The 14899-nt window shown below is 33.4% G+C and overlaps 2 protein-coding genes across 4 annotated transcripts; both read right to left on the bottom strand.

Moving 5' to 3' along the window:
- Positions 1–410: 410 nt before the first annotated feature.
- On the bottom strand, positions 411–4334 carry LOC111403894 (serine/arginine-rich splicing factor RS40-like). 3 transcript variants are annotated; one of them, XM_023032546.1, is made up of 6 exons: positions 4220–4334; positions 3258–3390; positions 1869–1981; positions 1533–1768; positions 822–1400; positions 411–736 (listed from the first exon to the last, which is right to left on the bottom strand). In XM_023032546.1, exons 2-6 carry the CDS (start codon positions 3361–3363, stop codon positions 733–735), a joined length of 1038 nt encoding a protein of 345 aa, XP_022888314.1. In that variant the 5' UTR covers positions 3364–3390; positions 4220–4334; the 3' UTR covers positions 411–732. The 3 variants fall into 3 exon arrangements, with proteins under 3 accessions (XP_022888314.1, XP_022888316.1, XP_022888315.1); XM_023032548.1 differs by lacking the exon at positions 4220–4334 and adding an exon at positions 2188–2509; XM_023032547.1 differs by lacking the exon at positions 4220–4334 and having other exon boundaries at positions 1869–2509.
- A 4421-nt stretch (positions 4335–8755) lies between these two features.
- On the bottom strand, positions 8756–13843 carry LOC111404634 (two-component response regulator ARR10-like). The gene is made up of 10 exons (XM_023033416.1): positions 13701–13843; positions 13419–13483; positions 12931–13083; positions 12357–12719; positions 11927–12003; positions 10767–11645; positions 10437–10538; positions 9533–9634; positions 8951–9034; positions 8756–8839 (listed from the first exon to the last, which is right to left on the bottom strand). The coding sequence occupies exons 1-10, from the start codon at positions 13841–13843 to the stop codon at positions 8756–8758; spliced, it is 2052 nt and encodes a 683-aa protein (XP_022889184.1).
- Between the last annotated feature and the right edge of the window lie 1056 nt (positions 13844–14899).

A 14899-nucleotide genomic window follows, 5' to 3' on the forward strand; every position in this document is an offset into this window, starting at 1 on the left:
TGAAAGAAATTTTTTTTAATAATATATTTTGTGAAAAGTATATTTTTTGAAAAATGCGTGGTTAAAATGTATTGAAAAAAAGTTATAGATTCATGAATAAAATTATTTTATTGAAAGAATATATATATGGTTGAAAATAAATATAGAACAAAATGAATTTCAAAAAATTAAAGGCCAAACAGCGATTTCAACGTAAAACTAGACGAAATATAATCCCATGTGTCATTGACGTCAGGACGGCAAGACTTCACAAGTAGACATGGAGAGCGAACTTTGCATCGAGCCTTGAGTTAACTAGAACATAATTCCTTGCTCATAGTTCAATCAATCGGCATCTTGCTCACAGAGGATTGATTAAATAAATTCAGCAGTCTTAACGTTCTAAGATTTAGAAGTGAAACAGAGGCACGTGTGTGACAAAGTTGATTGGACAATTCACAATAAATTCATAACGCCACCAGGTCATACAACCCATCACGCCATGGCCAACGAAGTACAGAGTTGATAAAAGCTAATGAGTCAAATATAAACTGAATGCAAGCTGGGTCATGACAGTTAAAAAAATCTTTTACATTAAACAGTGTGTCCAACATCATAATACCGGAAATAAGACTAGGATACGTCTCAGAAGTGCTGGTACTGGGTATACTGTTGACTACAGGATAACGGATCTAGACACCAGGCAGACCAGATGAATGTATTCCGATCACATCTTTCACGAGCTGAGGGCGATCAACTGCACCATAAACGGCATTAATGACTTGAAAGATAACTTCGATGACAATATGAAACCAAAACATAAGATGGTAAAAATTGCTTACTTTTCATACTGCTCAGATAGGGGGGCTTCAGTATCACTATATCCTGGACTGTCCATGTGCACAGGCTTAGAATTTGGGCTTTTATCACCATCATAACCATCGGGGCTAGCCCTCTCCTTTTGCTCCCTACGAGGACTTGGACCTGCACCATGACCATAATCTGGACTTGCAATCTCCCCAGGGCTGAGCCCACGGTCATGGTCACCATTGGGCCCATCTCTTCGAGTAACTGGGCTTCGTCTAGGGCTGTAATCGGAGTACCTAGCCTTCCTGGGACTTGGACTATGCCTACGATCATATTTAGATTCCCTTTCCTTTGGACTGGGGCTGCGGCTGGCCTTACGACCATAATCAGGACTTGCCCGCTCTCTACGATATGGACTTGGACTGCGGCCATGACCATGCCCATGTCCATAGTCGGGACTTGCCCTCTCTCTCTTGTAGGGACTAGGAGACCGACGTTGGTCGTAGCCTCTCCTGGGTGATCTGTCACGAGTTGGGCCAGGGCTATGTCCACTTCGCCTCTCATCGTCATCCTTGATAGCATATTCAACACTGATAACTCGATCAAACATTTTACTGCATTTAACACCCAAACAATCACCGCAATGACGCTAACTAATTAAAGGATAAGACTTTCAATTAACTTCTTAAACAAAGATAGGCATAATGAAAATATTATATTTAAAAACATTTCCCAAATGAGCTCACCTCATGTTTGTTGCATCCAAAGCTTTGGTTGCTGCCTCCTGGGTTTCATACTGAATAAAGGCAAAATTCTTGCGGATCCTTACATTCAGTATTTTCCCATATGGATCAAAATGTTTCTCTAAATCTCTAGTCCTTGTATTGTATGGATCAAAATTTATTACAAATAATGTCTTCGAGGGTCTCGAGTTAGATTGAGGCTTTCTAGAATTCTCTGGCCTCCTGCTACTACGTTCTTGCTGGGGCACAAGAAGGGCAAAGAGTATTTAAGCAGTAATCCCAGAACTCAGTTATACGAAGAAATAAGCAACAAAAAAAAAAAAAAACCATGTATATCACCTTTGTCCACTCAACACGCAGTCTACGTCCCTTTCTGCCAAATTCAATTCGGTCAAGTGCTCTGATTGCATCCTCTGCATCTCTTTCATCCTCCATGTAAACAAAAGCAAAACCTGAAACCCATAAAACATCTCTCTCTTAATAAATAATTAGCTATTATGTTGATAAAAATCATCTATGCGAAGACTCCTTCAGCAAAATGATCGCTGCATTTGAAACAATTTTCAGTCTGCAACTAAGAAATATACCCTGTCACCTGATAACAAAAAGACCACCTTCACTATCTAGAAACTACTGACCAGTAGAATCAGTGACAGACCTTGGCCAGTGAACTAAGCGATGTCAAGAAACAACTATCAAAAGGTGGATGTCTCATGACATAACAATGAAAAGAGAGTGCCTTCTCCATTAATTCTGCTGCCTCAGCTTCGAGGTCTACAAGTGTAACGTGGAAAAATGAAAGCTGGGCAAAGGTCATGACAAATGAAGGCAATAATGACTTGGGAAAATGTGAGATGGTGATGCCATGGATGATTGAGGCTCTTCTAGGAAAAAGAAGAGGACACTTGTCACAGCCAGGAAATGAAATGCAGAAGAACCATCCATCAGCCATGAATTGCATGGACATTGCATTGTAAACCCTGCGCCAAAGAATTAATTGAGTATGGGGGTCACAACTTCAAAAAAAGATATATATACTTTTTTTTTAAACATATCCTGACACCCCACTAAACTCAACAAGGAAAGACTGCTGTCAGGAGCACGTTTGGGCAGTATTCTTTATTGAAAGCAGCTCGGTCTTTTGCTGGACTCTCCACAAGATTGACAGCTCTGGTTTCTGAATATTCTTCAGTTTTCTTTTCAAGAAATAAAATGTGTATTCAACAGTTGAACACCTTCCCGATCTGCTTTATGTTGTGTTATGAAGACCAGCGACTCGAGCACGACAGTTAGCAATACTCCAGCCACAAAACAATTACCATGCATGGATATAGACTTACAGTATATCAATGGTAGTGAAGGTTGTCAATTCTAAATGAACACATTACTAGTACAAATTGCAAATTCTAAATTAATGCTTCAGTTGCGTGGAGGTGATAGTAATGTTGAGTCCTTCAAGAAGCACGGAAAACTATGAATTTCCTAGCTGTCTCATCTCACAATGGATATTTGACTAATTGTCTTCTGCAGCTTGACACCTTCGGCAAGTTAAAATAAAGAACTCTACATATGTTTTCATTTGTGTTACTTGTTAAATGGAAAGAATTGTTAAGAACTTAGTTGTTTGGTATCTACAGCAGTCAAAAATTATGTTCGAAAGAGTTAGCTACGTGACAGCTGTGAATGTCCTGCTCCTAACAGAACATAGTCCAGGCAAAAAAGACTTACCAGCCTTCATATCAACACGATCGACTTTTCCATATCTCCTGAAAAGTCTCTCAAGATCAGACTGCCGAGCATCATACTCAAAGTTTCCACAGAAAATAGGCCTCATTTCAACTTAACCCAGATTGTCACAAACCTGCAACAATGAGAAATTTAACATACATTCTTCATTTTTTTTTAAGCAACCACACCAAGTTTCAAAGTAAATGCATTTTTGACATCTTTTGGTCAATTGGCGTTTCTCCAGAGCAATATAGGGACATTTTTTATAATTGAAAATACACCAAAATAGTATAATTGTGAAGATTTCAATTAAGAACTCAATATATTAATATGAAAGATACTTCAAAAACTGCACATTTGACAAGAAACTGAAAAAGTAGTCATGTACCACTGAGTGGTGTTCTGTAGTTCTTAAATGGCGTTTGGCTAAAACTTAAAAGCAAAAGCCCAATTCAAATTTGCATATTACCCTCTCCCATAACTTTTTTCAATATTTGACCATCTAAAAGAAAATGCAGTTCCACTTTCATTTTCTAGGTAGGCAAGAAAAAGCAACCAAATAAGAGGATTCATTAATCCACAATTTTGAACTGTATAATACCCCTAACAAATTGTTCAGATTTCAGGTTCCTGCAGTTTAAACAATCTAGGGAATAGCGAATAGGGTCAGAAAGACCATCAAGAAATTAAAGGGAAAAAGATCGATCCCAATGTTACGACTCAAACCAAGAACTAACTAAAAACTTATATCCCTATTAAAATCCAGAATCATCAAGAATTAAACTTCAGCTAAGGCTAACATAACTGTAAACATCAAAAATAATTCAAAAGAAATACATAAAGATAATCAGATTTATCTTTAAAACTTCAAATAGAGAATTAAAAACCAAGCTTCAGACATTGATATGAATGAAATGGAAATTACAGATTTAAACAACAGCCAGATGAAATCTTGATGTTACCTATGGAAATTTCGAAACCCTGGACAGTGAAATCACGATGAGTGAGAAAATATCTTCCAAAATGGATTAAAATATGTAAGAGCTCGTCAGCCGATATTGGGAAATTCGCACCTACAGTCGCCAAACTTTACATTTTCTTGTATTTGGGTCCCCATTCTTTATTTTTTGGTATATGGGTCCCCATATTATCCTAATTGCTGCACATTTGGACGAATGGATGGAAATTATCCAAGATTGCACTAGCATTACTTATATAAACCCTCAAGGTTGGGGTTCTACCTTTATATAAATAATGCTACATGTACATAAACATATACATAGAGATGTCCATAATATCACGTGTCACTCTATCACTTGCTTGATTAAAACACAATCAACTTTTTCAATCAATATTTTCCCTTCATATAACATTATGTAATTCTTTATATACATTTATTATGTAAAATTCGCAAAATTTAGCCCTTGTTTGAGTCACATTATATTTTAAAAAATGTATTTTTGAATAGTATATTGTTGGAAAATGTATGGTTAAAAAATAAAGAAAAGTTTTGAATTTGCGTGTAATATTATTTTATTGAAGAATCTATGATTGAAATGATGTCAAATCACTATTTAAAAATACATTTTTTTTTAAAAAAAAATATGTCTCAAACATAGCTTTAAATTATATGGGAGAGAGAGAGAGACATCTTTGTTTTAACCAAAAAATTAAAAAAATAAAAATAAATGATCCCTTTCTTGATAGTAGGTTTGGGGCCATTATTCTTCTGATTATTATTGTTCTTGTAACCACGAGGAAGATATTTTCAAATATGCCTTACTAGTTTCACACTACCACCAGATGCTTCATGAATCATATTTTCCTCTTGGACATATATAGAGATGAGTTCATTAGTATGCATTTGTTCGTCTGAGAATTATATGATGCCTTTGATTGGTTAAAGGCAAGGAATTAAAAGTATGATGAACAAGAAAAGACTCAAAGATTGTAACGCCTCAATTACTTTAAAAAAAAGAAAAGTCAAAATCTAAAATTGAAGACAAATATATGAAGCTTTAAAAAATTAAAAAAAACATAAAAAAAAAATTTTGAAACCAAACCAGAAGTGGACAAAATCAGGCGGTGGTTGATTATATTAATCCAAATCCACTTCATTTTCATATCAATCCATTTACACACAACATATATACAAATAGAGAAGAAACGAGAAAGAGAAAAAGAGAGGGAAAAGAAAGGGGGGGGGGGGGGGGGGGGGGGGGTTTTAATGGGGGGGGGGGGGGGGGGGAAGGGGAAGGAAAGGAAGGAAAAAAAATGTGGAAAGTTCATCTATGTTGTTGGAAAATAAGTGGTCTACACTATTAGGCTTGAATTCCTTAATTTTGAAAGATAAGTAAAAAATTACTTATTGTCAAGTTATGTTTGATTTTATAGTTGTTAGATTGTTAAATTCAATTCAATTTTATTGAAAGGGTTAAATATAATAAGTTATGAAATTGAGTTAAATGAAAGAAAAATTAGTTTTAGAGATTAAAGAGATTTTAGAAATCGCATAAACGCGAAATGATTAAGTTCGGGTATCGCCCATTTAATTAGTTAAATTACTTAAAATAGTTAATTGTTGATTTAAAAATTATATTATATTTCAGATGGTAATACTGACATTGGGACAGCTTACCAATCGAATTGATTTTGCGAACATAATTCTGTGAGTGGAAAAATTTAAATATTTTTAAAGTGTTTATAAATTAAGTATATGTGCAATTATGAGTTTGATTTTATGATTATTATAGAAGTTTCTTTTATTATGATCCATGTGGAATTTCAAGGATTATTTATTGTACATTTGTGACTTGGTATATGAGACATGTGCTATTGAGATTTATTTGGTATGTGAAACGTGATATTGAGATCGATCAAAAAAGTACCCGTAATTATGTACTTCTTCTAGTTCACAGAGGAGTCTTGGCCGTATTCTATACTACACTGAGGGGTCGACTGGGGATGAAGGGGTTGTGACAGTGTATATATAGTTCACTGAGGGGCCTTGACCATGTTCTAGAATTGATTATCAGAGGTCTTGAGACCCGTTTTCGTTCACAAAGGGATCAAAGGACCGTGGCAAAAGTTTTTAGTCCAAGGGACGGATTACAGATTTTAATCAGAGGGTACATTTTTTATGGATTTTCCAATACATTTGATGTAATGAGATTATAGCATAATTACCAGCTTATGCTTATATTATGATTTTGAGATGATATTTTACGACTATATGTGAATATTTCACTTTTTGTTATAATTACACGATGTTATTTTGTGAATTATTAAATTATATGAACTCGATTTTCGATAAAAATATAAAATTGAAAAAGTATAATTATTTTCGAACTTCTTCACTTACTGAACTATCAACTCATATATTTTTTTCACGAATTTTCCTACAGGTAGCAATTGATTCCTTTTAGTTGGAAGAGCCTAATGATTTCGAAATGAGAGTCATGTGACATGTTGAATTTATAACTCATATTGATAAAACACGAAATAAATATTTTGGGCCCGTCGCATTATATTTTACATAAGCATTTGATTTTGTTGTATTTTTTGAATTAACTCATAGTCAGCTTTGGTGATAGATTTGACATATAGTCAGCATCTATCATCGACGCACGTCACGTTTCGAATCCATTAGGGTGATTCGGGACGGGTCATGTCAAAGATTGAAATCTCAACTTTAGTCAGTTTACAAGTCATGACGACAATTTTCATGATATACTCTATAAGGCCATCTCTAACATATCCCCAAAACACCAAAATGCATCATTTTTTGGTGCAAAACAACTTCAATGTAACATTATACATCGCACCATTTTTGCACCAAAATGGTAAAAAGTGAATGTTATGACGCAACACTGTTCACTTTACACCATTTTGGTGCAAAGATTGTGCAAAATCATTTTTATCATTTCTTTTCATTTCCCAAACAAATTCATTAAGAATATTCGTGTAATCTGTACTAAATATTTTTTAATACAATAAATTATTGTTTGCATTTAATTTAAAATAAATTTTAAATGTAAAAAATAATAATTGATGAATAAATTAAAAGAAGAAAAAAATTTAAAATATAACAAACACAATTATTTCTTAAAGTTAACACGAAATATATTAAAATAATTAAATAAATAATGAATTTTAATATTTATTAATGAATTTAATTTTTTAATTTTACGTAATTATTTATTTAGTAATTTATGTATTTATAAAATAATTAAATAAATAATATTTCAAATAAATAAATTATTAGGAATAAAATGGTTAAACAATGTTCATTTGGTGTAAGTTATGGTATAATGGTTGAAAATGAATTTTAGTTTAGTGCAAGATTTGGTGCGAAAATAGTGCAGATTTGGTGCAAAAATGGTGCAAATTTCGTGTAGCACTGAAAATGGCCTAACACCATCGTATGTCATTCATGTTGACCTATTCATAAGCTCTCCAACATCTTCTTTTATAGATGACTTGTACTTCTCAACTATATTGTCAAAAATTTCTATCTTATATACAACACCGATAAGATTACAAGAAATTGATCTCTTCATTATCGTCAAACATAAATCATTTTGCCACTTTCCACTTCTCATAATTGAAGTCTTAATGGACTACTGTCCCTATTGGCTTGTCTCCATTCGTTTATTGGACTGTGTCATCTTATTAGCCTCCCCATATTTGCCTTCCTTTCATTCCGACGTATCTTGTCATTCTAAATTAGTAATTAGATCAACTTCCTCCATCAAATGGAAAGAGCTTCTTACACTAAAAGTTGTTTGATCCCTTAGTCTAATCGACTTCTACGACTAATGGCACACAAACTCGATCGTAGTTTGATTACCAAGACTAAAGGTGCAAGGACTTTACAGTTAAATATTTGCAATTATAAATAAGAGCAAATGATAAATAAGAATAGCTTTATTCTCACAACTCAAGACGTACATTATAAGATCACATTTGGACATAAAGCATACAACTCAAATTCTAAAACAAGCAAATTAGTGGGAAAAATGTAACTTAGAAACTAACTCCCAAAGTCACATTTCACAAATTTGTTTTCACAATTGCTTCACGCTTTCTAAATTAATTTCCTCCTTCATATTAAATGTTCGTGTCTCTCAACTTATTATGTTGTCACGTCTAATTCCACACAACAACTATTTCTTGAAAATATATTGCAATTATACCAAGATAAATTATTTGATCGATTAACATGACATGGTAGAATACAGAATATTTTCTATTGGAATTAACTCTCACTATATATGACATTGTCAATGTGGGCATACCATGACACGAGAAAGAGCACGATTAGAGTAAAAATATCATAAGAAATGGCTACAATAATTATTTAATCAACATGATCTTCTACAGAATAGTAAGATCATTATCCACTTAATACAACTTTAATTATAATGTTTAGTAAGTCTACCTCAATGTTAAATAAAAGCAGTTATTCAGTACTACAATCACAAAGAAATTTGTGCAGCTCAATTCAGTTTAAATATTTCTTCATGATCTTCTCCAAAAGGGCCAAAGGCAAGCAAAGATTCCAGATATTCCACGTCATCGAGCTGTAAAAACAATTAAAATCAAAATATTTGAGAACTTAAGTTCTAAAACATGATTTTCAAGATAATTAATTATAAAGAAATGATGAAGCAATTAATAAAAGAAAGACATACCTCATCAGAAAAGAGAAAGGCGTTACTGGGCTCAGTAGACGTGCCACATTGTTGAGAAATCAAATTGCTTCCCCCATTTTGTTGCTACACCCAACAAAACATTATTGAAAATAAATTCGTTAAAAAGGTTGAGCAAAAATCTTTCAGTTGTTATAAGAAGTAAAACTTTAGTCAAGTGTGAGTCGTGTTGATCAATGAATGGTTTTTGTGCACCAAACGTGTGCATCACAAAATTAAATAGTTTAGAGTCGAACCATTTTACCTAAAAGCTTGAAGCATTGAAAGGAATTTAAACATATATAGATTTCTATGTATAAGCATTGAAAGGAATTATACATAGATTTCTGTATATAATTACATTTATATTCAGAAAGCGTCCCCTACAATGTAGTGGAGGGAGTGAGAGTTGTCATATTCAAGTGATAGTGAGAATTTAAACATATGATCTAGTAGATTGATAATCAATTTATTTACTTTTCCATAAGTTCTCAACTATAATTTGAACTTGCATTAAACATACAAAAATTACTATTTGCTGAACGTCAGAAGATGTAGAAAATTAAACATCAGATAGAAACTTGCCTGGCTGGGAGTTCCCTCGAATCTTGGGAATGGGGAAGAGCCTTGCCACTGATTCACACCCCCAGAGATGTCGAAGTTCATGACATTTTCACCTCCATTTTGCTGCACATCAAAAAATGATTTGAGACGTATCATATGTATTTTCAAATTAAATGTCAAATGCATAAACTATCTCATCCAAAACTTTTAAATTATTCGAGAGGGAATTNGACGTATCATATGTATTTTCAAATTAAATGTCAAATGCATAAACTATCTCATCCAAAACTTTTAAATTATTCGAGAGGGAATTCATTTATATTTTATGTTCAATGCGTCCATCAATATGATTTTCAAGATAATTATTTATGAAGAAATGGTAGATGAAGCAATTAATTAAAGAAAGACACATCTCGTCCGGATATAGAAAGGTGTTACTGGGTTCAGTATATGTGCCACTTTGTTGAGAAATAATCAAATTACTTCCAAAACCTTGGTTCTACACCCATAAAAGAAATTATGGGAAAGAACTACATTAAAAATGGTCGAGTAATGAAAGATATTTCAATCCTAATAAAGAGTGAAGGTTTTAGATCAATAAATGGTTTTTTTGCACCGCACTTGCACGGCACTTGCACGGCTAATTAATTAGTTCTAAGTTGAACCATAAAAGCTGTTAAGAGGAATAAATCTAACTAGTTACAAACACTGCAGTAGTGTCAAGCGTGAGAATTGTTATAATTTATAAACAAGTGATTGTGAGAATACAAAAAACATATGATCTAGCAGATATGTGATAAAGTTAAGTAGTTCTATTTACTTCTGTAAAAATTCTCAATTTTTAAACTTCCATAAAACATAAAATAAAAATAATAATAATAATAATTGAAGAACCTAGAAAATTAAACACTAGATAGAAACTTGCCTGGCTGGGAGTCTGATTGAACCTTGGGACCGGGGAAGAGGTTTTCCACTGATACATGCCACCACAGAAGTTGGAGTTCGTCACATTTCCACCACCATTTTGCTGCACATCAATTTAGGCAACAGAAAACGATTCGGGGGTTATCAAATGTATCGCCAAAATGTCATATGCATGGTCTCCTCTAAAAGTTTAAACTATTTGAGTGGGAAATGATTTATATTTTATGTTCGAAGCTCCCCTCTCCTATTCACTTTTTCATCTAAAAGACAACGATGGATAGCAATGTATGTAAAGTAGCATATAATAAATGAAGATTAATTGGTTGGGTACCTTTGGCTGAGGAGATTGAATGATCACTTGATTTGAGGAAGTACCTTCGTCCACTGATTGTTGAGTGGACAAGATATCAATGCCTTCCAGATCATACATTTGAAAGAATGCAGAATCATTTTCCCCATTCTCAACACCATCCAGAATGGGTGGATCTGAAGGAAGAAAGGGAGAAGAAGTGTCTTGAATTTCATCCAATACAGTTGACCAACTGAAATCGTCTTCCAACAGACCAGAATTGCCACTGTTGTTGCAGTGGAATTTGCCTGTAAAGTTGGTAGATTTATCCAACAAATTTGAACCCTGACCACGTTCCTTGTGAGCTGCAGATTCAACAATCGGTCCAATATCAGATATTCTGTAACCCACATAATTGCTCGTGCAGTTGAAATTTGTTGATGCAGAAGAAATATTTGAAGTCCCAGTGTTTTGGTAGGCTGAAATTTCATTATTACTCAGAGCCCCCTCGCCAAGTGTAGAATCACCAAAACTAGACAGGCCATTGGTGAGATCTTGTAGTGCTGCAGTTTGGTGACTCCCTTTCAAAGAAGGGTTCGCCTGATAATTACTTTGGCTAATTCCGTTTGACGTCAGAAGACTTTGTACATTGAAATGTGTTGGCGATGGGGTAGTGAGGTAACTAGACGACGTTTCTTGACTAGGAAAGGATGCATTAATACTTGGAACAAGTTCTCCAAAACTTCGCTGGAACAATTGCCTAGGATTTTTGTTTCGGCTGAATTTGCTGATCGTTGGTACTGAAGGGTTTCGTGATGATAATTGTGATCCAAGAAGAGTCTTGCTAACCAAATTCTGCTCAGCAGACCGCTGAATTCTGTAGCTTGCATCAGAAACTCGTTTTAAGAAGATTCGATACTTCTGCATTTCAGAAATAGAATAATTAATTATAAAGAAAGAAATTACAGGCAAGCAACAACTCGAAAATAAAGACTAAAATAAGGCATACGATCCAAAAATGACGAATTTTTCTTTTCTGAAAAATTTTATATTCATTATATTGGACAGAGATTTTCGATAAATCTGGTACATTTGTTAACTTCTTTCCTTTTATGCATAGGCTTATTAGAAAAGGCATATAAATGAAATAAACAGGTAATTATGTGAGAATGATAGAGTATAATGTAACATGAAATGTGGACCTGGAGATGACTTGCTACATTTTCCCTAGTTAATCCCGGAACATCCATGACCTCAAGAATTCTTTTCGGAACAGCTCCTGCATAAATTAACAATATATAAATAAAAAAAGAGTCCACAATAATACGTGTGTATTTAAGGGCGATTAGTTATAAACAAAGAAAAACCCCATTCTTGAGATCAAATTTACAACAAACAATTCCCGCACTATATTTAAACATGTGAATACACAAGCGCGTGGTTATAAACATCTAAAACCCAGATTCTTGAGATCAAATTTAAAACGAACCATTCACGCGCGCGCGCACGTGTGTGGTTTTAAACAACTAATACCCGCTTTTTTAGATCAAATTTAAAATGAAAGATTCCCGCGCTCTACATTTGCTTATTAGTACATTGATTAAGAAAAAATCAAGGTAAATTGAAGCTTACTCTCAAGGCCTATGCTTCGAAGGGCTTCCAAGAAACGGTCGTGGAGTTGAAGTGTCCAATTAACCTTGACCTTCTTCGATTTACCCTTTCCCTCTCCCTTTCCGTTGCCCTCTTTTATTGGGGAATTTTTTCTGGTATCTTCCTGCTCAGTATGCCCATCTTCGTTGACAGATGATCCAGAAACTGCAATGACATCTGAACTTTTGTAGGTTTCCTCAATTACGGCTTGATTTTGCTTTTTCTTATCTGCAAATTGCCACAAATCTCTTAAATTATCCGGAGATATTGGCTTCATTAGGAAAAATGCAGCCCCATTCTCCATTCCTTTCAATTCAGCATCTTCGTTGTCATCAGCAGACATTACTGCATAATTAGACAAAAAACAACTTAAATAATTCTTCAAAGGGATTCATGAAAAACACAAAAGAAATAATATTTAAAAGGAGATTAGTTCTACCAAAATTATGTTTTGAAGGTGGCCTCATTCTTAGAAAAGCACAACTCACAAGAATAGAGTGATTTTATAAAATGAAGTTCTAACAGGTTTAGTGTTTTTGTTGGAAGCAAAACTCACAGCCTACAGGCAACTTGAATTCTTGTGCAATGGTTTGTTGTAGTTCAAACCCATTCATATCTGGCATATGAACATCTGTCACAACAAGATGGAATGCGCCTCCTTTGATTCGGAGAGTGCGTAAGGCGTCAACTGGGTGCTTGACTGTGACAACTGGAATTGATGCAGAAAAACCGAACCATTAATTAGTGCTAGTTAGAATTAATTAATTCCATTGAGAGGAGGATATTAAATCATAAGAATGTGTAATAAAGAAATCGTATGTACATAATCTAGGTTGATTCTATGAGTAAAATATTTTCATCTCAAGTAACTGTGATTAAACACGGGGTTTATCGAGTCGGCATGTTTTTTATTAAAATAGAAACGGGTGAAAAAGAATAGATCAGTTTTTCTCTTCTTTTCTTTTCCATTTTTTTTCTTACTAAATAAAAAATAGCCAGGTTTTAATTAGATCTAAGTATCCAGTGCAAATACACACATCCAACCATTGGAGAACATTTGGTACAATGAACAAGATTTAACGATCTCTTTCTTCTTTCGAAATGTGTTCCTGTCGAATATAATACAAAACATATCATAGGAACAAGCCTTAAAAGGACTGGACTCCATTTGGATGATCTGCTCTTGTCAATGGAGACTTTTATTGAATCTTTTTGTTATGGTAATAAAGAGAGAGAAAGAAACTATAAAAAGATGGATAATTGTCTCTCGAGAACAAACAAGAAAACGTGCATGCAAAATCTTGATCAACAAATGTTAGTGGAAACCTCAAATTGAGGAAAGGATATCCAAGTACAATATTGTGTATACCTTCATAGTTCCACCTCCGGAGTATAGCAGAAATTATAGAAAGACATGTTGTATCATCATCTACAACCAAAATGCTGATGACTTCCTCTGATTTGTTCATCTTTCTTAAAATGATTGTCTCGCTCTCAGTACTTAAATTCTGTCAACAACAGTAAACAAAATGCGTAGTAATTTGTGTAAGAAAGAGATGATTTATAAGGATTTTCTTCTGCTGTTGCTTTCCCACCCTATCAACCAGAACAGAAAACAATTTTCACATTGAATTTAGATTTACAGCGGGTTTCGTTTTACAAATAATTAAAGGCGAAAATCTGAGTCTGAGATTAACATTTAAAGCAAAATTCCTTAATAAAAAAAAATTAAATTAAGGCATTTTTGAGAAAATTCTATGAAATATCTTGAATTTTAATTTTATTCCTATTTTGAGGATTTATTTCCACATTTGAAAGTCGATACAAGTCATATTAGTATGCAACTAATTTGAAATATCATGGCTTTAACATGGAACTTTGTACTATCAACTAGAATGGAACTTTATTCAACAATGTACAAACAACAATATTCTTATATATATTTTGAGTTAATAACTTAATATATTGCTGGCTAAGACACTGTAAATTATTTACTACTTAATATTTACCAAATACAGAAAAACAAAAGTAGTTGTGAGTTAATAATATGTTAAGATACTATTTTAATTATTCACACAACCAATTTGACTATCAGTCAAATAAATGAAGTATGTATCAATGTCGGAAATAACTAAAATAACGACAAACAATGTCAGAAATAACTAAAATAACGACAAACCGCTAAAATTTTAATGCACACACAATATATCATTAATTAGTCAAAGTGTTGCTTTATACTTTCCGTTGTACGGAGAAATATTTAAAATTTTAAATAGCTTTATAAGTGCTTCATTGTATTAAGTATCGTGTTTATCGTTATTTTACATATGAAAGAGATTATATATACAACTTTATTTTCTTCATTTAATTTTGATGCCCAATTCTTGTATCTACGCGTCTTAATAAGTGTATGACTTTTGTTTTCTAGTATGGCATGAAATTAAAAAAAAAAAATGTATTGCACAATAGCAAATATGAATTTATAATTCTCAATGAAATTATTGTATCACATATTTTCTTCAACT

Source organism: Olea europaea, chromosome 11, assembly GCF_002742605.1.
Source record: "Olea europaea var. sylvestris chromosome 11, O_europaea_v1, whole genome shotgun sequence".
In the NCBI taxonomy this organism is placed as follows: Eukaryota; Viridiplantae; Streptophyta; class Magnoliopsida; order Lamiales; family Oleaceae; genus Olea; species Olea europaea.